A 26,454-nucleotide genomic window follows, 5' to 3' on the forward strand; every position below is an offset into this window, starting at 1 on the left:
ATCACCTTTCACAAACTGCACAGCCTGAGGCTTTTTTGTGACTTGAACTGCCAGTATTTTGTTTTGCACAGAATTTGCCATGTTCCACATGGTTCTTTGATCTACTAAGTTTTTAAGTGAATGTCACCTACATTCAGCTTTGTTTTAAAATGTAGTGGTTACTCAGACCATTACTAGAATTTGATGCATTTGTCATAAACCAAAATATAAAAGTATCATACCATCTTTTAAAAAGTTACTCAAATACAAACTTGAAAAATGCTTTTATATACCAGAATTCAATTTTAATAATTTATATCCAAACCTTTTAGACTATAAACTTGTCTCAATCTTCCTTTCTCTAAGCCACCCAACACTAGCCATCTACCTGTTTAATATTGTAATACAGTACAAATGTGACCAACGACATGCGATTTTAGAAAGGCAAATTTCTGTAATTTCAGTGAAAATATAAATTTGCTAGGTATAGGTGAGATCATATTTATTCCTAAGACACTGTTGGATGAACTTAGTTCTGTACTAAAACACAGGTTAAACCATAATTTAGACAGAAGGTACTGGTGACGATTCTGCAGGCATCTACAACAAGGGGGTAGACTCCAGTTATTGTTTGAATATGTAGACAGGGAATGATGCAGCTGACATATGTTCAACCTGTGAATAAACACAACCCAGCTCTACAGAAGCATGACTTGTGAGTTTAAGGGTTTTATTATCAAAGTCTTGTAAAACAATTTCAGAAACTGTACATCAACATGGCACAGACTGTAGCCTACTTTTGTTTTAACTGCACAAAAGTAAAGCTTGTAACTAAGAAAACAGTTGCCTACCTAGTCTGCATATAACATGGAATCACTGTGCATAAGATACTACTGCAATCAAAGTAACACAAGTTTATTGGTTTTATACAACTTGAGATCAAATAAAAGTACATTATCAAGGAGAGCTGTCGTATTTTAAAAGCACATGAAGGTCAATTTAAAATGCACCACCACTTCTTGTTCAACAGTGAGCTTTAAAAACTAAAAGTTGAAAACTGAAAATCAGGACAAGGTCATTTTCTAGTGATGGGCTGCGTTCACTGGTAGAGATGTGAAATAAATTATTGGGGGAAAAACATAAGTAGCTATGAAAAAGTGAACAACTAATTCAAAACATCATATTTTACAGCCAGTTTTCTTTGAAAAATTTTTACTGTAATTTAAAGCCTACTTAGCCATCAAAAAAGGTTAGTGCATATATAACCTTTGAAAGTTAAACAAAGCCACAAAAATTTAGCCACAAGGCTCAAAAGGCTTATCTATCACAAATGTTTTTTTTCAGATGTAACTCTAAGAATGTTAATTTGTCATGTCAACAAACAAGACCATTAAATAGGTCACCGTGTCAGAAAGTTTCATGACGTTTGGGGTAACATGCAATCAGTGCATTCCCTACATGGCTCTATCACGGCAAGGACTCAAACTCTAGAAATATTCTAAGTGAACGCACTGAGGATCATAGACAGAGACAATCCATGCCTGCTGGAGATGCATGCAGCTGTTCATCTGTGTTAAAGCAGCAGTTGCACAGCTGCTTGATCACGCAAATGGATGTAACCATGGCAATGCTGGTCACCCGGGTACCACTTTATAGCTTTTGCTATAAAGCACTAGAGGTCACAATCAGGTGTTCTGAAGCCATTGGTAATGTGCAGCTGTATACACCTAGGTGAGATGAACACACACAGCATTAGAGATCACAAGGAATGACACTGAGGACCATCTGCAGCCAGCCTTGGGCTCAGTCACTCATATCCATGTCTTCTTCGTGGTGATCATCCCCGTTCACTTTGGACTCTCGAAGGTCGCCCACCCCCTTCTCCACAGAGCACTCCTTTGTTTTAGGGGACACTGCTTCTGTTGGTCTCTTCTCCTCTTTCTTTTCCTTCTCACTGTCATAGCCTTGCTCCTCTTCATCATAATCCCGAGTCACCTGCTTTGACAAGGAGAATGGGAAAATAAGCTTCTTCAAAGGAAAAACACTTCTTAGTCAAACAGCAGCAGCAGCACCATGGTGTCAGCACCCCAGCCTGTATACTTACTTTGACGTCTTTGTCACTCTCAGACTTCCTTTCTCGCTCCTTCTCCTTGTCTTTGCTCCTCTTCTTTTTACTTGTTGATCGTTCCCTTTCATCTCTGCTTCTTTCTTTGTCCTTATCTTTCTTCTTCTCTTTTTTATGTCTAGAAAGAATAGTTAAAATCTGTTTATAAAGTTGCTTTGCAAAAACTCCTGACAGTTTAATTCCTAAGTGAGCAACAGGTCTTAAGATGATGAGCTTAATCAAGCTCTCTAGAAAGGATGCAAAGAGCTGGGTAATCAAAGTAAGAATTTAAGCTGGATAGAGCCCTAAAGTGCTAATCATCCCAAAAAAGTACATACTAGAAATGTCAAGAGAACAATGCCTTAAATTCCCCCCAAAGAAAATTACTGCACATGTATAAAAGAAATCTAATAATTTAAAAAACATTAGTCCCAAATATTACAAATCACAGATATAAATGATACCCCTACCTCCTTGGGGATGGTGAGCGAGACAGCTTTCTTTTAGGAGACCTGGGCTTTTTAGGGGATCTTGTACCACTCCTACTTCGCCGTCGTCTTCTCTCTCTAGAATCACAAACGTGCAAACTAGGCTTTAAAATATAGTGTGGTCTCAGCAGCTCCACTAGGAGCTTCCACAGCCCGAGACCTGCCTCACAATACTGTTTTAGGCAATAACAATCTCAAGCTTAAGAAAAGACTAATGTGATACATAGATCCAGAAGGAATTCTTTATCATATCTAATGTAAAAATGTGACCTACAGCTAGCACTCTGGACTATTTTTACTTTCTTGGTGGTATTTTTGAGACAGGGTCACATAAGTTAGCCTTGAATTGGCATTCTTCTGTCTTCAAGAATACCAAAGCTTATTTTATTTTTTTTTTAAGATTTATTTACTTATTATATATAAGTACACTTCAGACATCCCAAAAGAGGGCCACCATGTGGTCGCTGGGATTTGAACTCAGGACCTTTGGAATAGCAGACAGTGCTCTTAACCGCTGAGCCATCTCTCCAGCCCCATTTTTTTTTTTTTTTTTTTGGTTTTTAGAGACAGGGTTTCTCTGTGTAGCCCTGGCTGGCCTCGAACTCAGAAATCCGCCTGCCTCTGCCTCCCAAGTGCTGGGATTAAAGGCGTGCGCAACCTCCGCTGTTATTTTAGTTTTCTTCTAAAAATTTTACAACATTGGTTTTCAACTCTTTGGTCCAACTTTTCAAGTTTTTGAAAAACATGGCACAAACATGGCAAATGCTGTACCCAAGAATCTGTGAACATCCAACTGAAATGGTATTGAACATTAATTAAGAAAGCTTTCTATAAAGCTTGCTGCATTACTTCTATCTTGACTGTAATAATTTATATATAGTTACTGGAGCCTTAAAATGACACAGTCAGCCCTTAAAATTCTACCATTCATTTATAACCAAATTAATATCTGGGAATTAAACATTTTGAGCATGACACGTGACTATAGTAAACATATCACAATGAAGCTACCCCAAACAACTCAGGATACCTTAGTCATTAAGACTTGGCTGTTTAAGTCTCATTTGTTCAACACTGAGGTAACTGTCTGATTCTGGACTTCTCATGGCCTGCTGAACAGCCATGCCCCCAGGCCTCAGGTGCTGCTGCCTTACCTGCTTGCACTCCGAGAGCGTCTGGCTGTGCTGTAGCTTTTTGGTGGAGTTTTGGAACGTTTCTTTTCTTTATCTTCTTTCTTTTTGTCTCTAGCAAACAAAATTTAATAAAGGGTGATGACTAACAAGTCATTCAATGTAATCTCACCCTTCTTATGACAAATAGCATATTTGTAATAAATTTTTTCTAAGCTTCCCATTTTTTTTGGATAGTTCACTAGAACTTATCTCTGATAGAAAAGTGGCCTATGCCCCCAATGGAGGAGCTAGAGAAAGTACCCAAGGAGCTAAAGGGGTCTGCAACCCTATAGGTGGAACAACAATATGAACTAACCAGTACACCTGGAGCTCGTGTCTCTAGCTGGATATGTAGCAGAAGATGGCCTAGTCGGCCATCATTGGGAAGAGAGGCCCCTTGGTCTTGCAAACCTTATATGTCTCAGTACAGGGGAACGCCAGGGACAAGAAGTGGGAGTGGGTGGGTAGGGGAGTGGGGGGGAGAGGGTCTGGGGGACTTTTGGGATAGCATTGGAAATGTATGAAGAAAATACCTAATTAAAAAAAATAAATTAAAAAAATAAGAAAGTGGCCTATGCACTGAGAAAAGTTTTTAAGATGCTGGCTAGTTTCCTGTGTTTAGTATTGAGTTCAATGGGCTTAATTGCTGGGTCCTTTTCACTTGATCACAAGTTCCTGAACTCTGGCAACATGTCAGAATCCATGTCAGAATCCAATAAAGCACCATAGCCAATCCTTTGCTAGCGCCTGTTTCCTTCAATACACCCATGCTGAGGAAAATGCCCATCTCAGACTAAGCCAAAACAGCTACCTTTTTTTGCTATTGCTAGTCAGTGACATCTGAAGACTCTCCCACCACTAAAGATAGGTATCACACCACACTCAATTCCAAAATTCTTTACAGATCCTTACCAATTCATTTTTATTTAAATCCCACAGTACACACTCTCTACCTTGTCTCCTTCCTACTCTGGTCGTAGTCCTCCAACAGTTATCTTCTCTTGTCAGGCAGTCTTTATTACCAAATTTCCCAACAGGCTCCAGTATACCTTCTCAAGTATACCATGCACTATTGGTCGTTCAAGGCATAAGTGTATACTATATCATTATATTCTCCCTTCAATAACTGTTCAATATACCTGAATTTCTACGGCTATCACTGAACATGATTCCTTCTCATCTCACTATTCCTTGTTCTCAATAGAAAGGTCTTAAGGAAAAGAATACCAGGATTCCTTCTCTGTGTACATAAACAGTTCCTTTCTGATTAGTTAAGGTACATGCTCTCAAATGATAAATGATTGAAGGGTAGGGAAAGCAGACACTATTATTTTTAGTTACTCAAAACTAGACTGTTGACTTAAAAGAATTTCTCTCTGAATGAAAAGATGGGTTCTTTTTTAAAAGATATATTTACTTATTTTTAAGCTTGTTATGTTTCTGTATGAATTTATGTGCACCATGTGCATGTAGGTGCCTAGAAGCCAGAACAGTGTTGGATGCACTAGACCTGGAGTTACAAGTAGATGTAAAAGAACCTGGTGTTAGTTCCAGGAACCAAATCCAGGTCATCTATCTATAAGAGCAGCAAATACTCAAACTGTTAAAAGTTATCTTTCCAGCCCCAAGACTAGTCTTAAAAAAAGGTATTTTTAAGTGGGAGAAAAAAAATCTACCACTTATTCTTTCGTCTTACAAATCCTCAATTTAACTTTATTGGTCCTATTAGAGATTTTCTCTAATATGGCTACATGTCTAGACCATAAATGATCTTTCAAGAATGTTCCCAAATACTGATGATGACATGAAGATAAATGAACACAGCTAGCTGTCTGCTTAGAGCTCCTTGGCACAAAAAGGATATCTAGGAGTCCTAAATCCACACCCAAAACAGTGACTAAACGGAAAAGAGGAACGCCAACAGGTAGGTAACTAAGGAATGTTAAGAGTGGCTAGAGGGATGGCTCAGCAGTTAAGACCACTTGTTGCTCTTATAGAGGACTCAGGTTCAATTCCAGCTAATCTTATGGCAGCTTGCAACCACTGTAACTCTAGTTCCAGGGAATTTGATTCTCATAGACTGTGTGCAGCAGGCATGCACATAGTACAGATACACAGATAGGCAAAACACTCAAACACATAATTTTTTTTTTAAACGGAAAAAAAAATTTAAGAAAAAAAGTTTATGTTACACTTTCAAGGTGGCAGGAGACAAGAAAACCAAGAGCAGCATCCTCAAGCCATGTTTCTTTTCCACCCTGTCTCCTCTCCATACCTCAATTCTGTAACAAAGAAGCCTGGCACTGGGGTTTCAGGAACTGTGGCTGCCGCTTCTGCTTTGCACAAACGTACCTGGCTTTGGATGTGCTCCTTGACCTTCTACCCCTCTCTCGGGAATGAGATCGTCTCCGTCTTGGACTTTTGGATCTCCTTCTACTCCTGGATTTGGAGTGTGACCGCCTCCTTGACCGGCTTCGTGACCGCCTAAAAATGTACATCAGTAATGTGTGCATCGAAATAAAATGTATACTGAACCCATCTCAGAGCTAAGTATCAAGCACCAGAGAAAAGTCCCCTCTTGTCAGCTGCGATCATCATTTAGCCCAGTTATCTTCTAGACCTCACAAATTACTGATGTGTGTGTTCATGATGTGCATTCACTTGTGCTTGTGTATACAACTGAGAGTCTATAACTGTACACTCTACAAGTTGATGGCAGAAGATTCCGTAACAAACTATAGTCTCCCAAGAACCAACAGATATAAGTATTTTGAACTGAGTATGTGAAGGATGATTTTTTTAGAAATAAACAAAGCATATTATCCTTTTAGGAAAAAATAATCTATTGTCAATAATAAAAATCTGCCTTCCAAAAGAAATAAAAACATATGAAAAACTAAGTATGAGTCTGATTGGTTTTCTGATGAAGTCTGAGATATCATTAAATAGTGCATAGTGTTGGGTAGCAACCAAAAGACATACTAAATTTGGGCAATTTATCAAGCACTAATTATAATTTCCTGAAAATATTAAAACTTTTCTAAGTGCATACTCAAGAGGCTAGGTTTTAAAATATGCAAACAAGGCTGATTATGATAAAAATAATCTATGTAATTTACATATTAAATATGTGAGCCAATCATGGTGAAGAAACAGGTGGATCTCTGTGAGTGGCCTGGTGTACATGAGTTCTAGGCCAGCAAAGGTTACATACTCAGACTATCTCAAAATAAGCCCCCCAAAGGAAACAGCAAAAGTAAACAGAAATAGTGTAAAATTTGAAAGTAGAACCCTGTTTCTTCTATTAAGTTAAAACTTTAGATTGGTGAAGAACAACAAACCCTTGTTTTCGGGGTGGTGAGTTATGTTGCAGAGCTATGTAAAATGATATGGATTAGCTGTTATGACTTACACAATGTTTAATATAGTCAGATATAACCCACATAAGGTACACTGACTTTATTTTTTTTAAATGTGAAAGCAAAGACTCCTAAGTTTGGAGAGAGACCCACTCTGCTACAGAAAAAAACCTTACATATTCACAAAAGGGTATAAACTAATGTGAGAGATCCACTACGCAGATCTAGATCTGATTTTGGGTAGTAGAATTTCAAGTTACTTGCTCTTTGATACAATTCTAACATTTTAGTGTTTCCTATCAGTGAAAGGACTTAACACTGCTTTGATTTTAAGTAGGAACCATCTGTTCACACTACACATTTCTCCTAAAATGCCCAGGAAACCCCCTCTCGGACTCCATGAGCAGCAATGTCTAATGATTAGATCTACTTCACCGAGGAGGTGGTCTTCAGGGCACCGCTGATGGTCAAGAGAGCTAACCTGTGTCTGGAGGATGAGGGGGTCCTCCTCCTCCTCGAGCGAGATCTTGATCTCGAATGTCTTCTCTTTTCTTCCTTCTTGTCTGATTTAAGAAAAGAAAGAAAAAACTGTATTAAGAAATGCTTAACCCGAGGTGTGTGTGAGTCTATGTGTGAGATTCAGGAATCAAAGTCCAGCCCTCCAGGTGTCCAGAGGCATGTGTGACCAATGAGACAATGTGCTGGCCTTCAAAGAATATCTTGTCTTTATTTCAGCCTTTATTAAGATACCCTCAAATGCTATAAATGATCCTATTTCCACTCTAGGAAGCTTTAGAGACAGGATTCCTCAGCTTTCAGTAAACCCTATGGCGACTCTAACTGTTAACTGCTATCTGATCTGAAATGCTCCTGAGGGCTCAATCATCCCCATAAGGCACCTCTGTGGCTTTCTCATTCGGTCTTTAGAAGTCTCTACTGAAGGTGGTTCACAAATGCACCTACCTTTATCAGGCACTAATATAAACATTTCAAATCCTGATCCAATGAAATGTTCTCATCATACACAACTGTGCATGTATATATAAAGGATATCAAGAATACTGTCTCTAGCACCTAAGTATAATTTATATCAAAATTTAAAGCGAAAACCATGACTCATTCTCCCGTCCCTCTACTTTAGTGACAGAATCTGACTGATTTTAGGAAGACAGCTATTTCCTAATATATGCCCATTCTTCAAGGCCATTCTCAACTGTATACTTAGAGCAAAACTGCCTCATTTCTAACATATCAAGTTTCTTTAACTCAGGATCTAAGAGGCAACTAAAGCCATTGCCCTCTTCACGTGTTCACCATTACCAAATGATGCCACTAGTTTATTTTGTCATTTCATTCATAGGCTTTAATTTACAGGTATTTCACAAGTGAAGCCATACAATCATAGAATTCATTATAGGTAAACCTTAGTCATTTCAGCCTGTTTTTAAAGAGAAGCAGTTAGACATTCTATTGCAGTACAAACCCAGCTGTACATCTATGACCCCTATCACTTATGTGACACCTTATCAGATGATATACTTATAGCATTTGCTATCAGTTTATTTTTACCAGTTTATCAAGTAATAACATTCACACTTACTAAGGAATAGGAGTTAAAAAAAATGAATCAAACATTTATTTAAGAAAATGTGCTTCGTTACCACAGATTTACATATACATAACACACATACACTGGGAGGATTCATCTAATCAACCTCAAAAAGACAGTGTCCAGAGCTTGTTTAGTGGTGGTTATACCTGCTTAGCATCCACAAGCCTCCAGGTTCCCTCTCGGCAACTCCTACCACCACCCAAAAGAATCTGATTGGCACTGTACTACATGATTTTTGTGTCTCAGAATACAGAAAGTCTTAAAAACAAAACAAAACAAAAACGACAAGAATGTTATTCAACAACTTCTACATGTAGGCCATTACCAGCTTTACCAAGAACTAAAATTTAACATGTGTATGAGCATTTTACCTGGCTCAATAGCGGCAGAAATCAGGGACTGGGCTTCACGCACTCTCTTCATGGCTTCCTCTATTTCTTTACTAGAGGTGTCTGACTTCAGACTTGGTGAAACAAGACCAGCTGCTACATGATTCAATCTGGAGCAAGAAAACAGTTTAAAATTTAAGCTTCCATTTCAAGTAAACAGGTATGTTTCACATACCATCATTATTTGTAAATAATCCTTGAAAGCAAAATACCGGGAACCACCATTTTAATAAGCAGCATGCAGTGAAGTGCCACTTTCAATGCTTACAGAGACCTGGAGTAAGAAAATACTTATTTTGGAAAATGCTAGTATAAGAGAACATATTGATGCTCAAGTTAACCTTTCACCATAGGATTTAGGGGAAAGCATTACGTATTAGACTACAGATGGGAAGAAACTAAGGCATTGGTCAATAGCTCATAAACTTACACATGAAATCTTAACCACAAAAGGTAATGATCTGTGTTTAAGTGCTTACACATGCAAGGGAAAAAGCAAAAACAAATCCAATAAATTAGACAACCTCAGTTATCAGTGGAGAGGGATGTCATCAAGAACAGGCACAAATGGCCCTTGAGACCCAGCAGGCAAAGGCTATTGCTGTTAAGTCTAATGACTGTGAACCTCCTTAAAACCGTCCTAACCCGAATACACACTGTAGCTTGTATGCATGCACACCACTGCGCTAAACAGATTTAAAAAAAACAAAACAAAACAAAACAAGTTTTTTTGAAAGAGTGCTGGGTGTGGTAGTACACTCATTAATCCTACCACACAAGAGGCAGAGGGAAGCAGATCTCTATGAGCTCTAGGATAGCTAGCCTGATCTCAGCCAAGGCTATATGAGAGTGAGCATAAGAGCCCATTATGTATTGGTGCTACTAATATGCTGGGCTGTGGGGATATTAATCAACTAAGCCATGTCCTTTGTCCTGCAATGTTCCTCTACTCACTAATAGTGATGTTGACTACCTCCAAATTAGGCTACATTGGAAAAAGCCCCACAAATCTGTTATCTATCAAGGAGAAAAGAATTCTAAGTACTGGGGTAAAAGTACCTATAAGACATGGTAGTGTTAGTCCCCTAATATATTCTTCCTTCTCCAATTTCTTTTTTTTTTAATTTATTTCATATATATGACGAATACACTGTAGCTGTCTTCAGACACACCAGAAGATGGCATTGGATCCCATTATAGATGGTTGTGAGCCACCATGTGGTTGCTGGGAATTGAACTCAGGACCTCTGGAAGAGCAGTCAGTGCTCTTAACCACTGAGCTATCTCTCCAGCCCCCTTCTCCAATTTCTACCTCCCTCAGGGCCCAGACTCTGATCTAAAACCCAAGATTTTTTTCTCTGTGGTCCCTCCCCCTGGCACTTCTATATGTTTCCCATTTCAATGTACGTACTTTGCCACAATAAATGCTTAATATTGATTACAGAAATCCTTTGTGCTTTTTATTGATTTTTTTTTTTGGAGTCAGGTTATTATGTCGCCAGTCTATAGACCAGGCTGGCCTCGAACTTACAGAGATCCACCTGCCTCTGTCCCTCAACTGATGATATTGAAGATGTGCACCACCATGCATGGGCTCCAATGTGTATTTTGTATAAATCATCAAAATACAACTTTCACACTATAACAAGCCACTCACAACTATTAGGAAACATTCAAAACCCTTATTTTTGGATTCCCTTTCTTGTTTCTACAATATAATCTATAATTATACACCAAGCATGTCCTAGGAATAGCTAATTTTTTTTTTCTGTTAACTGTAACTGTTCTACAATGTAATATATAACAGAGAAACTATTCTTAACTTGGTATAGTGGTCTATGCCTGGAATCCCAGCACTTGGACAGGAATTTGAGTTCAGGCTTGACCACATAGTGAACATATGGCAAAACTATATTACACAGATATAAAATATATTACATATAAAACTATATTATATGTACCTCAAGAAGAAAACAAAAGTAAGTGTTCTTTTGACAGTTATACAGTATAAAACCAAAAGAGACAAATACAAATGAGAAAGCTTACTTGGGATCAACAGTACTCATAAGTTTCAATAGCTGGTCTGCAGCAAGGGACTAAAAAAAAAAAAAAAAAAAAAAGACAATGAACACACAGCAATAAGTGACTGTTATTTTAAGTTTCTTGAAAAGTTGTGGGACAAACTGGCAACCTATAAAGTGCAATGCTTTGTGTATATCCATGGCAAAAAGGTAAAATGCAAATTATGAATTCTAACAATGGGTAACTTTGTGGCTAAGCCTATAGAAGAGGAGGGAAGCAAATTATCAAGAGTAAGGCTGAGCAGTCTGGGTTTATTAGGATCAGCTCTTGCTTATTCTAAAGACTTAAAATAGAAAATCTGAAACTCCTTAGAGTAACAGAACATCTCTAAAAAGTACAAACTCCAAGAAACAAAATATTCTCTAAATGTGTCAAGGATTAATGACTGATGTAATTCAGTGGTCATTTAAAAATCTCTTTCAAATAAGTCAACAGAGTAAAAAGATTACAACACAATCAGCTAACCCTTGCTTTGAAATGCAAACCAAGGTTTAATGAAATAATACCCTACAAACACAAGCTCACAAATGAAAGGTAGTAAGATATACCTGAGAGTTCAAGTTTGTTCCTGGAAGCCCAAGAGCAGCAAGGGCAGGATCAAGAGCTGGAGCTCCCAACGCAGCCAGGGGAACAGCGCCAATCTGCAACAGGTAAGGGTTTATTATATAAAACATCTTTAACTTTCAGTATTGGGCTAGACACTAACTTTTTCATTTATAAAAGTACTACTGCCATGGTTCAAATTCTGCTGTATAAACTATCTAAAAACTGGACATAATTATGTCCCAGTAAAAATATATCAACAGAAATGAGGGTTGTGGTTTGTAGTTCCTCACACCTGTCCATATGATGGTCAACCTCTCATTTTCTTATAAAACATTAATTCTCTATGATCTATAAAGAGAAATGGCCCTCTCAATATAGCCTTAAGTACTAATTGCATCCTCAATGAAAACCAGCTCTGTGCTATGATGACAGGACCCTAAGTACTTTTCTTCTGGCTGCTGTCATTTATGCATGCTGTCTACTGTCTGTTTGGATACTAAGGTAGAGGCTTCTTTTGGAAGCCCCCATATCCTGTTCTCCCAGTTTTAGCATTATCAAGTACAAATCTCAATACTAAATAAGTCCTCTGGTCAAAATGTTTGTGTTCCTGTTGTGCAGCACTGTTCCTCACAGGACTGCTAGTCACTCATTAGATGTATGGTAACTCTTATTCCCTAATCATCCCCCCTTTTTTTTTCCTGATTTACACTGCCAAGATCCTGTCTTCTTGACAGAAGTTTTAGTTAAACCACAATTAAATCAACACAAACATGCAAAGTCTTACAGAGGCAGTCTGACTTTCCATTCATGTGCTGAAGTCGTCTATTGTCAAATACTACCTCAAACACTAAACATACCCTTTCTAAATTCAATGGGGCCATACCTGGGTAAGTGGGTTGGGGGTAGGCAGGAGTCCACCACCAGGCAGAAGACCTGCCACTGCATTAGCTGGTGCCAATAGAGACAAAGCCTTAGTCTCATCAGGAATAACTCCTGCAGAGAAACATCCTTGCATGAGAACACACTCTCTTTGAAGACAGAAAACACACAAAAACACCCAGAAAATGTCTCCCTGATACACCACCTGAGTTTGTTGAAAGTACTTATGTTCGCTAAAATATAAAGTTTGATCTCTATGATTATTTATCATTAATTTTATGTCAGAATGAAACTTCAATGTGTGAAAATTTGTTTCCTTTTTCTCTACAATGGTTAAGTTTCTAGAGTAAAAAAAAATAGCACAATACACACTACTGTTTTGTTAACACTGCCAAGATTTCATCACCTGTACTCGATTTTTAAGTCATGAACCAAACGTAAGCAAGCACAGTCGGTTCTCCAGGGGTGTGCTCTCAACTTTCAAAAGCTGTTTTATGAACAACGACTCGTGTCGGCTGCTTCACTATAAAGCACACAGAAAAATCAAGATACACAAGACAAAAAAAGTTTGATTTAGGGGTTAATAATATGGTACAGTTACTATGATTTTCTTTACACCTACCATACAAATTTTGTAAAAATTAAAAGAAGGAAAGTATGTAAAGGAAATATTCTGTTGGAATCAAGAGTAGGGCTTTTGCTGACTCATGACATGAATATGAATGTTTCTGAAGGTCTCTGAATACACAGGGGAAATGTGTGTAAGGGGAGTAAAGGGGAGAGGGAGGGAGAGGGAGGTAGAGAGAAAGAGAAGGGGACGCAGAGAGGAAGGAGGGAAGAGGAAGGGAGGGGGAAAAGAGAGAGAAAGAGAGAGAGAGAGAGAGAGAGTGAGAGTAGGTAAAACATGGCACATTCCTTACCTGTACAGTAAAATGCTTTAGGTTCCAATATGTGCCATGCTAACCATATCAAAAAAATGTTGCTATATAGTGTCAGTTCAACATCTAACTTGTTCAAAACTCCTTAAGCCCAAAACCACATGTATGCCTGCTTTTAAAGCCTAATCTGTGTATTCAGATAAAATCTAAAGGTCCTAAGACAAATTATTTATGTAGACAATTTAAATTCTATCCAACAGCAAAAGCCCTATACAGATGGATTAATCTGTTAATGTGCCCAAGCCCCCAAAATGAGAGTTCAATAATACAATTAAACTACATATTTGCAAATACCAGTAGTATTTCTGTAATACATATTAAGAAACTGCATCTCATCATAAAACATACAATATGTACAGGGCACTTAAGAGAAACTGGATAAGCTGCAGAAGAAAACTGTTGGGTGGTATTTTCAGCAGGGCCTGGTATATAGTTCAGGCTGAACCAGGGAAAAGAACTGTAAAACACAACAACAAAAAAGAAAAACCACTGTTAAATAAAGGTAATGGTTCCTTCCACCTACACTGAGAAGTGCCGATAATATAAACAAATGTATACTACACAGCACTGCTATCTTGCTTGTGTCAGAGCTGTCATCAATTTAGATACCGAGAGTTATGGAGGGGAGGGGAGATGATCATTTGGATATAGGGTATTAATGCATCAATATTAACAAACCTACAAAGATAAAGGGATAATTTTGCATGCAAAATTATGTCTCAAGAGGATATATTAAGTATAACATATTACTCAAATTAAGTGCATCTCCAACATTTCTGGCAAACTAAAATCCTCTTGAATTTATTGTGAGACACCTGAGAGAAGATCTGCATCCATTAAAAAAAATTCATGCATCTGATCCTCTGATTAAAAAAGGACTAAAAACAAAACTACAATTTAAAAATAGCAATGAGGCCCCTCACCAGTTAATTTTCATGCGTCAAGAGTATTTTTTTTTTACTGCTGCTTTGATAGAACCATGAAATACTGCATGAATGTGTAGAAATGAAAGAAAAAGAAACAGACAAAAGAAACAAACATTAACCAAGGAACCTAGATGCCCCCAAATCCATTACTATTAAGAGCACCTTCCACATCCAGCTAGCTATCTCTGTTTTACCAAGTGAGGCTATTCTTACCGTATACTTTTTGGTCTATTGTTCTAACACACTGACCAAGAGCCAACACCAAGTGTTAAGGGCTAAAACCAAGTGACTGGTGACAAAGGGATTGAATATATCAGTTTACTTGTGGAGGGAACATTAATACAGCACATCATACCACAAATTAAATGCAGCAAAAACAGATTCCTGAACTAAGTATTTCTAAAGCTCTATATATACTCCCCAAAACCTCACTTTCAAAATCACATCTACAAAAATTACTATGGCTTAAAATAATTATAAAGACCCAGATATATGATATACTATATATTCCATCCCAAGCTCATTGTATTATGGCTAACTGAAGCACTCTGCACATTACTCACATGACATGACCGTCTCAAGACCTACTGTCTACTTTACTCATCCTGAATTGAGTTCTGTAAGTTCTCTGTTGGTGTAAGGTGGTGGTTAAGTCTTATCTTAAAGAGGCATACTGAAATAAAAGGAATTGCTTATCCAAAATACACTAAATCAGCTTCTTTCTGACTTTTCTTTCATAGAAACATTGTTACTGGCCTCACATCTCTCACTTTAGTACACTGTTACCAAAATAGCATGCCTTAACTTATCTCCGAATATAATTTCTTTAGAAAAACCAGAGGCAATTCTCTATTAGACATTTCACAACTTTCACAAAGTATGGTGGCAAATCTTCACATTTGTCTTCAATTATCTAAGAAGCATCTAAAAAGCAACAATTACAAGATACAGCTTCCACTAACCAGTTTATTAAAGGAAAGGGAAAGCATGTAGATCATGGACAGTATATTCAATTATTAAGTTAAAATTTAGTACGTATATCATGTCAATGATTTCCTCAAATAAAGATTTATAGTTACCAAAAGCAAACCAAGCAGCAGTTTACTGGGAACAAGCTAACTGTAAAGTATGCCTTAGAAAAGTTTTACAAAATGGCATTAAAATAGTGCTGTCCTGTCACAGTGGCTTTTAGATCCAAAAACCTGCTCATTTTTTTTTCCTGTCAAATTACTGTAACAGCCTAAAACGTAAAAAGAGAGAAAATGCAGTTAACAAATGGTGACAGCAGGAAACACTTGGGGGCTCGAGTGCTCGCTGGTTTAGTTAGTGTCTAGAGCCTGCAGCTGCAGAGCACCCACTGTGTCCAGCCATCTGGGAGGGTTTTGCATGTGCCTTCTCCACTACAAAAGTCACACACACAACAGAGAGAAGAGTTTATTATTTTGAGATATTCTAGAAAATATAACAAGAACAAGAAAATCTGCCATTAAAAACAAACACCCAGTGTCCATCTGGCACCTAAACTATAGGAAATCTTAAACTTTTACAAAACTAAAATTATTGCAACCCTTGGTATACTGGAATTCAGCACGTGGTTTTTGTTTTTATTCTATTTTAAGGTTGGAGTGAGTGAGAGAATAAAGGAAATAAAGCTGACTTAGCTACTGACTTTAGAACATAAGCATCATGCATTAATTTGAAGGTTCCTGTGAGGATGATATGAATGTTTACCTTTGGGACTTCTTAATACTTAACATTAATAGATCTCAGAGTTTGGAATTCAGTTTAAAAAGCTTAAAAATATTTTAAAGATAGCAAAAAGTTAATTACCTTATAAAACAGACTTTATTTCTCAGTTTTAGAGTAAGAAAAAAACCTCCAAGTCATAATTATGGAGTGCAGTATAACAAGGGTTTCAAAGTAATACTTGGAATCTGACAGGCTAGTGATGCTTACTCTACATCTACACTGTGGCCAATGGCCAGGCAGGGGTGCCCACATAGGTAGTGAAACAAAGCACAAACCTTCAGCATATGGTACGACTATCAAAGCTCTGTCAACGAACACAGTGTTTGTCAGATGCTGTGCCACAACTGCTGAGTCTGGATCATGGAACTTAACAAAGCAGACACGAGAGGAGACTGGCAAAGGTGAGTCACTAAAAGATAAAGAAATATCATTAGAGAAAAACAGCACTGGCTAAAACACATACACATCACCAAAAGGACAATGCTCTGGTAAAAATACATAGATGAATGTTAATTTGTTTTAAATTGAAAAGAGAATGTCTTGCATGACCTGATGACTTAACAGAGTGAGATGCAGTGCAGACATGCTCTTATAATCACCATTTAAATTGTAACACAGCAGCTTTAAAATCATTTAAGTCAGAGAGACAACTATATCATTTTAGTGACTGTGCATACATGTGCTTGCGTTGCTTAAGCTCAGGGTAGACACTGAACCACTGACCTACAACCCTAGTTCCAACACCAACTGTTTTTATACACAGTGACAGTTCTGGTGTAGAAAGTTTTTATTATAGGTAATTTCACAGTGTAGCTTTAAAGGTAGAGAGTAGACATAAGCAGGCACAATGACACAACCCTATAATCCCCGTCTCTCCAGGAAGCAGGGACAGAAACTGTAAATTCCAGACCAGCATAGGCTACACTGAAGCCTTGTCTCAAAACAACAAAAAAAGCTACATCTATTTGATAATCAATGAACATTCTTGGCCTGAACAACAAACCGATCGACTCAACACCTTGACCCTACATCTGTAGAATATATAAGAATTCTTTTTTTAAAAAGATTTATTTATTTTTTATATATGTGAGTACTGTCACTGTCCTCAGACACATCAAAAGAGGGCATCAAATCCCATTATAGATAGTTGTAAGCCACCATGTGGTTGCTGAGAATTGAACTCAGAACCAGTGGAAAAGCAGTCAGTTCTCAACTGCCGAGCCATCTTTCCACCTCTATATAAGAATTCGTAAGCACTTTAAATAAGGCTTTCTGGTCTAAAGCCACTGTCAGACAAAAGAAAAAAATAGCACATACCCGGGCATATATACATGTTCTATAGCAGCTCCTCCCCGTACTACACTTTAAGAAGAGCACATTGCTTCCACAGATAAGTGATAAAATGCAAGCTATGGAAGTGAAAGGTGATAGTGAAGAACAGGCTTTTAAAGAGACATAATGGGTCAATTCCTAGCATAACCCAGACCACAAGTTACTTGGGAGGTCAGTTCCCCAGGACCAGTAACAATCTTAGTCTCTGACTGTGAGAAACCCTATCCAGGCTCCCTGACAGCACAGCAACATTAACCCTTCCTTCTACTTTAATTTTTCCTGATATGTGAATATGAGCTTAGGGTGCAGAACAAACTGCATCCATAAAGCTGAAAGCTCAATGTTTCTAAAAGGATAGGCTTTCTTTTAAGACAGGGTGTTATGTAAGTTCAAGCCTTGCAAGACTCCTGATCCTTCTACCTACACCTACCTGCTGAGATTATGTGGCTCAATGAACACATTTTTAAAAAATGTGTCTAGAATTTGAGAAAAAATTTCGATCAGAAACAGTGAAAAGAATGTTCTAGCATGAGTGCTAGGACACCTGTTTTGTTTTGTTTTTTCCTGTCATTTTTGTTTTAAATTTTAACCATTACATTTACAAAGTTCTTCAAAACGAAGTTACCTTCTGTTTTTAAAACCCACAGAACAGCACCTTAGGAAATTATAGGCATTCTTTAACACCGGTAACTGTTGGCCCAATTTTCGGTGAAAACAACCCCAACCCACCACCACAATAACAGCGAAACTCAAACTAATTCTTAGAATGAAGAGATGGTTAAGAGCACTTCTTGTGAAGGACCCATGTTCGATTCCCAGCATCCAGATGGGCACTTACAACAGTCAATAATTCAAGTTCGAGGGGATGCAGTGCACTCTTCTGGCCTCACATTAGGCATACACAAGGCACAGAAATACAAGCATGCAAAGCATTTATATACAGAAAAGGAATCTTAAATAAAGAGAGACCATTATTGAAGTATATATAAAACAATTTTTTAGAAAGTCAGAAAAAACTGCCTTCAAGTTAACTATGTCCCACTTACCAAATACATTTTATTCTGTGTAAGGAAGCAAGATAAGAAAAACAGTTCCCTTATGCTTCTACTGCTGAAAGAATTTCAAAGTATCTTCTAAGAAGTACATAGAAAATTGTGAATTCTGGTGTTTACCAAGAGTCCACAGAATCAGAATATCTTTCCCAGGAGGGACATTCTTAAGATCCCCCTATTCATGGACACTCAAGTTTAAGAACTTGTGGTTTAAAAGCATGATTTTTGGCAGACAAAGTTCTGATGCTGTTTCTGAAGAGGATGACCATCCAGAAGAGTTCATGCCAAGCTCACTCCTAAACACTGTATAGACCTGTAAAATCCTATTTGCACTCCACAATGAAACACACACACACACACACACACACACACACACACACACACATGTATAAAATAGGAAACAGATTCAGAAAAAAAAAAAAAAAAAAAAAGAACTTGTGGTTTAGGCCATTACACCAGTCTTTTAACTCTACCTTAGTACTGTGTCAGCCATTTCTAAGCAGAAGACCTTTACGCTTTATAAAGTAAAAGGCAGCACAGGTAAGAAAATAACAATCACTTGAGAACAATTTTACTGACCTCATATGCCTCTTTCTAATTATATCATGAAATATTCAATAACTCATTAAAGTATATTTTTCTTGAAAAGTGGGTAAGATCATTAAAGTGATCACTGATCATGTTTGGTTATGAAGGCTTCAAATGAATATCTGTTGACAGTAGCCTTCGAGTACAGCATAACACTGACATGTGTCACTGGGATCCTTACCTAGGTAAGTATCCCATTGTGAAATTCCTTTAAAACTAAATACTTTACTATCCACTTCTACAATAAACACCATGTCTATAAATCATAGCAATTGAGAAGTAAAAGCAGGAAAATACTGATTGGAGGTCAGCATAGCCTACGTTGACCCCCCCCCCCCCCCCCCCCGACACACACACTTACGAAGCCCTTCCCTGGTCTGAAGTGTTTTAGTAAGTGTGTTTGGGGTATGCATTCTTCAAAATGGAATGCTGATGAACTCAAGAATCTTGTTCTATGAAAGGCAGGAAGGCTGACCTTATTCTGTGAATTGGTGACAGCTGCCATGCTACTGTTTGAAGGTGAGTACACAGTACCCTATATCATTTCAAGGAATAAACAAACCCTGCAACTATTCAGCTTATGATGGAATTACCCATATCACCACAAAAAGACCAGCTTAAGTCTATCACAACCTCCTTTAAAGTATTGTTCACTAGCTAGGTAGGTCTACAAGGGGAAAAAAAAAAAAACTAAACAAACAAAAAAGTAAAAAGCCCAATACAACACCCACTTCTTCTTCTTTTTTTTTTTTTTTTTTTTTTTGGTTTTTCGAGACAGGGTTTCTCTGTAGTCTTGGCTGTCCTGGAACTCACTTTGTAGACCAGGCTGGCCTCTAACTCAGAAATCTGCCTGTCTCTGCCTCCCAAGTGCTGGGATTAAAGGTATGCGCCAACACTGCCCGGCTAACACCCACTTCTTTTATCTTTTATAATACAGTATAGATTTGCTTTGGAGAATAAACAAAGTGAGTGACTATAATAAAACTTTTAGTAATCTGCAAGATTAAAATCACAAGTTGAATATATAATCTTTTTTGTAGTTTTAATATTAGTTTTAGGAGCAATCTGAAGGGTAGGATGTGTTGAAATAAACAACATCAATTTCTGTATGCTTTTTTATAAGGAGCTACCCTGTGGATTTCCAAGGTCAAGATTCTGCTCCAAACAACTGTTCCTAAAACACTACGAAACTGTTAACATACTTATGTCAAGCACTAAACAGTTATGTAAAAATATTTCAAGTAGGGAAGTCATGAAAATTAATAATTAACACATAAGACTTGTATGATTAACTTCAGCATGATTAGTGATTACACACACAACAGATGACTGTGATGATTCTCATTTCTTATTCTGAATTTAAGGGACAGCATTAACCACCAAAATTTGGCTGGTAGTTTTACTAACATTAACCACTATGTTTTCAGTAAACGTTATAATTGTTTCTAGAGGACATACAATTATTTCAAATGTGTTTTCTATCTTCATACTTTCTTTGTTCCTTACAATGAATACACGTTTAATACCGCGGCAATAAAAACCACTTTTAAAACAAGACAAAACCCACATAAACCCTAACTCAAATTTAAACATTCCGTAAATTATTTAAACACAACAGGATTCAGCTATGATGAATTTCTCTGAATTATATAAAAACAGCATTCAGGTCTATTGACTGAGTCTTCTGTCTAAGGGTTATAGGGTTTGATGCACTTCCCTAGTTCAAAATTACTTAAGAGCAATCCTTATTTACATCAAGTGAATATAACAGCAACAATTTTACTTCCTTTCTAACAAAGCACTGGGTTAGTTTTTCCTTTAAAAGGGGGATTTAATCGAAACATTAAGTGCCCAAAGCAAAATGATGGTATAAACAACACCAAGAGGAAAAACATTCCTTAAACTCCAATCGGGCGCTTATCCCTGGCCTGCGGCCTGGCAGGCCCGCGGATTTTCCACGCTAGGCTCCGGCGGACCGCGCGCCTCGCCTCACCGGAAGGGCCTCGGGCCCGCAGCGCCCCGGTACTCACTCCGGCGGGAAGAGGCGCAGCTCGTCGATCTTGCCCAGGAAGCCGAAGAGCGTACGCATCTGCTCTGAGCTGGCGCTCGGAGACACGTTGGTCACCTGGATCACCTCGGTGCCGCCGCCTGGCCCGCCACTGGGGCCTGGGCCCGGGCCTGGCGCGCTGGGGACCACTGCCGTGCTGCTCATGGCGCGGGCTGCCTCCTGCTCAACACATCAAACACAAGACAGAGTGAGAGCGCGCGGCACCGGCCGCCGGCCGCACACAAACGGCCGCGGACCTCGCGCAGCGCAGCCGGCCCACAATTCCACACGCCCGCCCGCGCATGCGCCCATATCCCGGAAGTACGCGTCCAGTTCGCGCTCCCGCAACTGTCCCGGCTGCGCCCACCCAGCTGAGCCACCTCAGAAATGGTTCCTGCTTACTCCACATAGCACCAGAAGCATTTTCAGGCAGAATCCCTCCACCTAGCCGCTGAAACCTCCAGCAAAGACAGTTTAACACACACGCCCTGCCTCTCTGTTCGCTCACTGAACTTAGCTTACCTTTACTGTCCTTCAATATATTACAGTATACGGTCAGCAGTTTGAAATACACCCGCTTTAACACGAGCATTCTTCACTACAAAAACAAAACAAAGACCCCTGCCTTATTTCTTCAGCCACATCTGACCTATTCCAGTTCTCCAACATAAAAAACCCAAATTACTTTCTCTATGCCTTTACAGAAGCCACTAAGTTCCCTAATCTCATCTCAATACCACCTGTTAGTAACAGCACTGCTTTTGTTATTCAAATGTATGTCTCAGACTGCAGAACCTAGCACAAATTCTGAGTTACTTCCAACGAGCACTGAACACATGAACACTCACCCCACCCTACTTTAATTAGTCATTTATCATACAGGCCACGCTAATTTATTTGACTCAAAACTACCGAGAGCTAAAAACCTCAGACTTTACACGGAGAGTTACAAATCTCTACACTTGGCAAATAACTCTTGGCCAATACTGAAAAGGATGCAACTGACTTGCTAGGTCTACTCACTAGTTCAGTGACATAGTTCTTAAGCACAGAAGGGAGGGGCTGACTAATGTGCCTCATCAGAGTTTAAAACAAAACAAAACACATGATCACTCATCAATCACTCCCAAGATAGTGTTAAGTAGTTTCTCGAATAACAGGTATCACTCACTGTTAATTACAGATTCTCACAGATCAACGTTCTTAGTATCAGGAGTACATACAATGCCCATGACAGAACAAAGAACACAATAATAAGAGCTCAAGCTTTGTCTTTTGATTTTCAGTGTTATTTAACATCAGTTTATTAGCTGTAAAAGGTATATGAAAATCTTTAATACTGTTTTACATTTCAAACAAAAAATTTTATTACTTATTTATAGTGTATGTGTGCGTCACAGTGCCCTTTGAAGGTGCCCTCATTCCACCATGTGGGTCCCTGATCAAACTTGGGTTTAATCCATCTCTACATTTTTCTATATGCTTTATGTTTTATAATAAAAATTATAGTTAAACCAACAGGGTTTCTCTGTATAGCCCTGGCTGTCCTGGAACTCACTTTGTAGACCAGGCTGGTCTCGAACTCAGAAATCCGCCTGCCTCTGCCTCCCAAGTGCTGGAATTAAAGGCGTGCGCCACCACCGCCCGGCATGATAAAATCTTTTAACTACAAATCTGATTTATGTAAGACTTACTGAGCACAGTAATCGAGGGCATTTGATGCAGAAAGGCTAGCAAAAAAGTAATTTATTTAAATATTTTCCATCTGTTTTGACTATCACCATAGAGCTACTAAGTTGAATAGGCAATGAAATACTTATCATTGTTAATGACTTTCACAGAAATAATATAGCTAAAAGCAGGTGACAAAAATCTTAAGACAAACAGTAAGTATATCTAATCTATGACAGTTTAAGTGATCGTAATTATTTGCCAGAAAAGGCAACAGAATTATAGAATCTGGATATAGGCAACAAATTCTTTCTTCTTACTATTTCTCCAATATTATAAAGGCATCCCAAACTCACAAATTTCTCCAAATACTATATCTCTACTAACTTCTAGAGATTTCTGAGATGCTAGAAGTATAGCATAACACAGAAAACAAAGAAAAGACAGCCAATGTTCCCAATCTATTGGAATTGCAGTTCTCTCCATAAGCAAACATAGAGATGTAAGAAATGCATGTACTAAAAAGGCAAGAAACTCTGCACAAATTAACCTCTTTTTCTCTTACTAGAACGGAAACTACTTATTTAATAAGTCAGTCATCAACTATAGCTTTCAACTATGAAAAAAGTCTAATATATAAACAAAATTTCATGAGGGACACAGCGATGTTTGAAAATGTACTATTAAATTGTAGTGGTAAGAATGGATTTCCCTATCTTTATTTGATAATAAGTTTTACTTTCTGTCACGAAACAAATCAGCACTTTCTGGGTGACTTGATTGCTTATTTTTTTTTTTTAAGTAATGTCAAGCGATATTAAATAAAATGCATATAATAAACCATAGCCAAACACCTCCATTAAAAAAAAGGCAGGTATGCCTAATCTTTAGCAGGACAGAAGAGGGCTGCTTTTCAGTATTCCAGAGCTGGTGATAGAACCCAACGTCTTTGCAAGATATGTAAGTGTTCTATAACTGAACTACATCCCAAAAGATGTGATCTTTTATTTTATTTGGCGCTACTTCAATAATGCAGAATGTCTAATTAAAAAAATTTTAAAATTTATGTCTGTGTGTGTACCTGTATGAGCCTTTATGTGCACCATGTGTGTGCAGATGCTGGCAGAGGTCATATTCTCTGAAACGGAGTTAAAGGCAATTGTGAATTGTCCTGGAACTCACTCTGTAGACCAGGCTGGCTTTGAACTCAGAAATCCTCCTGCCTCCTACCTCCCAATTGCTAGGATTAAAGGGGTGCACCACCACTGCCGGGCTTCAGTAGGTGCTTTTAACAACTGAGCCTTCCAATTGTCCCCATATTGTCTAATTTTAAAACCCACAAATACTTTGAGTGCCACTACTGAAAAATGTTTCATTTTAAATGCATTATTAGTCTTAAGGTAATTCAACTACCATAAAGAACTAGTTGTCAAGACTACCCTCATATATTTTATAAACAAGCTCAATCCATGAATTACCTTCCAGTTTCTATCAATTAGCAACAAATAGATAATTTTCTCAAATGCAAGAGATAATTTTGGCTACAACCTGTTTATTTTTCACATGCTATATGAGTATAACATACAGTATATTATGAACTTGTATTAGCCAAATCCTTATGCCAGTTCATACCTATTGATATAGAAATATGCTGGATGTGGTGGCACTCATTTTTAATATTAGCACTTGATAGGCAGGGTGGATTTCAAGTTGGAGTCCAGTGTGATCTACATAGTGAGTTCCAGGCTAGGTAGGGCTACATAGATTCTGTAGACTCTAAAACAAAACACAACAAAACTCTAAAATACATTTGGGTGAAGAAACTGCATGTGATACAGTATGGTCAGACCACACCAAATCTACTTTTCAACTAATACTGTTTTTCTCATTAGGATGACAAAAGAGTTATGCAGCCTTCTCCCTGCATATGTTCTTTACATTTAAAAGAAGGGGAGAAAATCGGGGCTGGAAAGATGGCTCAGTGTTTAGAAGCACTTAAGGTTTTTTCAGAGCACCAAAGTTTGATCCAGGCACCCACATGGCAGGCGGCTCACAATCATTGCATAACCACAGTTGCAAAGGATCTGATATTTTCTTAGAGCAAAAAAACACAAACATAAATACACAGAAAACAAATTAATTTAAAAACTCATTTCTGTGATGGCTGACATGTTGATGGCTAACTATGTTTAAAAGTTAAAAATCTCTGTAGTTAGGCAAAATTAGACCTCCTATGTTAAGGACTGCTAAGGATATATATTTTTAACTGATGTTCCTGTAAATAAATTTGTTCTGCTTGAACATAAACACATTGTAATTTTGCATTCTTTGCCTTTATAAACCCGACTGAGGTGGCTGGGCGCTGCATTCTAGTGAATCTCTAAACATCCCCCAGACTCATAACCATTTCATACTGGTGAGATGGCTCTGCAGGTTGGTGGAAAAAAAAACCCACTCCCTCAAGTTGTTCTCTAACCTCCTGAGGCACCAGGGCACGTGAAACCCTATTCACGTGTGCAAAAAGAAACACTAAACTTAAAGAGGAATGTAATAGAAAATCAATTTCAGTCAAAGAATTTGGTCTGCGCTGGACACAGGATTCACGGCCCTGCCCACGTTAGGGAATTATATCCCCAGCCCTGGATAGTTGAGGGCTACTTCTTCGTTTGGGAAAATATATCAATACTTTGTAAACTCCAGGAAAAACTAAGCAGGAAATCGCTACTTATTAAATAAAATTTTCTTTTTTGTATTTACAACAAAACTACGCATTTAAATTTTCTTTGCTTTCTTTCTTTCTTCTTCTTTTTTTTTTCCTTTTTTCTTTTTTGAGACTGTTTCTCTGTTGCTCTGGCTGTCCTGGACTCGCTGTGTAGACCTGGCTGACCTCCAATTCAAGAGATCCATTTGACTCTGCCTAATCTAGTGCTGTGATTAAAGACGTGCGCCACCATGCCAGGTCAGTATTTACATTTTCATTATCCGAAGTTATTTTTAAAACTTCTTAAGACTGGATTATCGGTAAATCAGTGAAAAATGAGCTTCGTAAGCGTGGGACCAACTGCATAAGTTAGTCTGTAAGCGAGCAGGATTCGAAGTCCGAGCCCTTCACCACAGCTTTTAGCTGTCAGGTGGGTACTTAAGCTTAAGGGCCAAGCTTCGTGTCACTCGCCATCCTGTTCTCCGGGATCAATTCGATCACCGCACTGAACTCAGCGATCCCCAGGCCTGGCGCCCAGGGCCACAGGCCGCGCCTCAGGTTTCGACGCCGCCACGTTCTGATGCGACGTTGGGTAGCGCAGCCATGCCCGACCGCGCTGTCTAGGGAGCCCATGTTCCCCCCACGAGGACCTCTCAGCCCGTTAGACGCACTTACCCGAAAGAAGTTTCTCCTGAGGGCGAGGTTGGTGAGGGCAACGGAAGGGCTCGTCGGTCCTGCGGTCCCGGGAGCTGGCGGTGACGACATCAGCGCGCGCAGCTAGGGCAAGGCCCGGATTACTGTGAGGCGGAAGGGGCGGGGTTATCCAGCCATGGCACCTTG

General features: G+C 38.5%; 1 protein-coding gene across 35 annotated transcripts; it reads right to left on the minus strand.

The window, feature by feature from the left end:
- Positions 1 to 688: 688 nt before the first annotated feature.
- Positions 689 to 26,441, minus strand: Srsf11 (serine and arginine-rich splicing factor 11). 35 transcript variants are annotated; one of them, NR_166757.1, is made up of 16 exons: positions 26,290 to 26,380; positions 21,226 to 21,422; positions 16,499 to 16,632; positions 13,897 to 14,005; positions 13,017 to 13,133; positions 12,615 to 12,724; positions 11,734 to 11,826; positions 11,150 to 11,199; positions 9,086 to 9,213; positions 8,861 to 8,972; positions 7,584 to 7,665; positions 6,096 to 6,227; positions 3,726 to 3,815; positions 2,554 to 2,670; positions 2,084 to 2,222; positions 693 to 1,977 (listed from the first exon to the last, which is right to left on the minus strand). NR_166757.1 is itself a non-coding variant. In XM_030252796.1 (15 exons), the coding sequence occupies exons 8-15, from the start codon at positions 11,167 to 11,169 to the stop codon at positions 1,783 to 1,785; spliced, it is 903 nt and encodes a 300-aa protein (XP_030108656.1). In that variant the 5' UTR covers positions 11,170 to 11,199; positions 11,734 to 11,826; positions 12,615 to 12,724; positions 13,017 to 14,005; positions 14,472 to 14,535; positions 16,499 to 16,632; positions 21,226 to 21,422; positions 26,290 to 26,358; the 3' UTR covers positions 689 to 1,782. The 35 variants fall into 35 exon arrangements, 21 of the variants coding, with proteins under 21 accessions (XP_030108656.1, XP_030108657.1, XP_011238521.1 ...); NR_166760.1 differs by lacking the exon at positions 8,861 to 8,972 and adding an exon at positions 14,472 to 14,535 and having other exon boundaries at positions 2,554 to 2,649; XM_030252796.1 differs by lacking the exon at positions 8,861 to 8,972 and adding an exon at positions 14,472 to 14,535 and having other exon boundaries at positions 689 to 1,977; positions 13,017 to 14,005; positions 26,290 to 26,358.
- Between the last annotated feature and the right edge of the window lie 13 nt (positions 26,442 to 26,454).

This window comes from Mus musculus, chromosome 3, assembly GCF_000001635.26.
Source record: "Mus musculus strain C57BL/6J chromosome 3, GRCm38.p6 C57BL/6J".
NCBI classification, from domain to species: domain Eukaryota; kingdom Metazoa; phylum Chordata; class Mammalia; order Rodentia; family Muridae; genus Mus; species Mus musculus.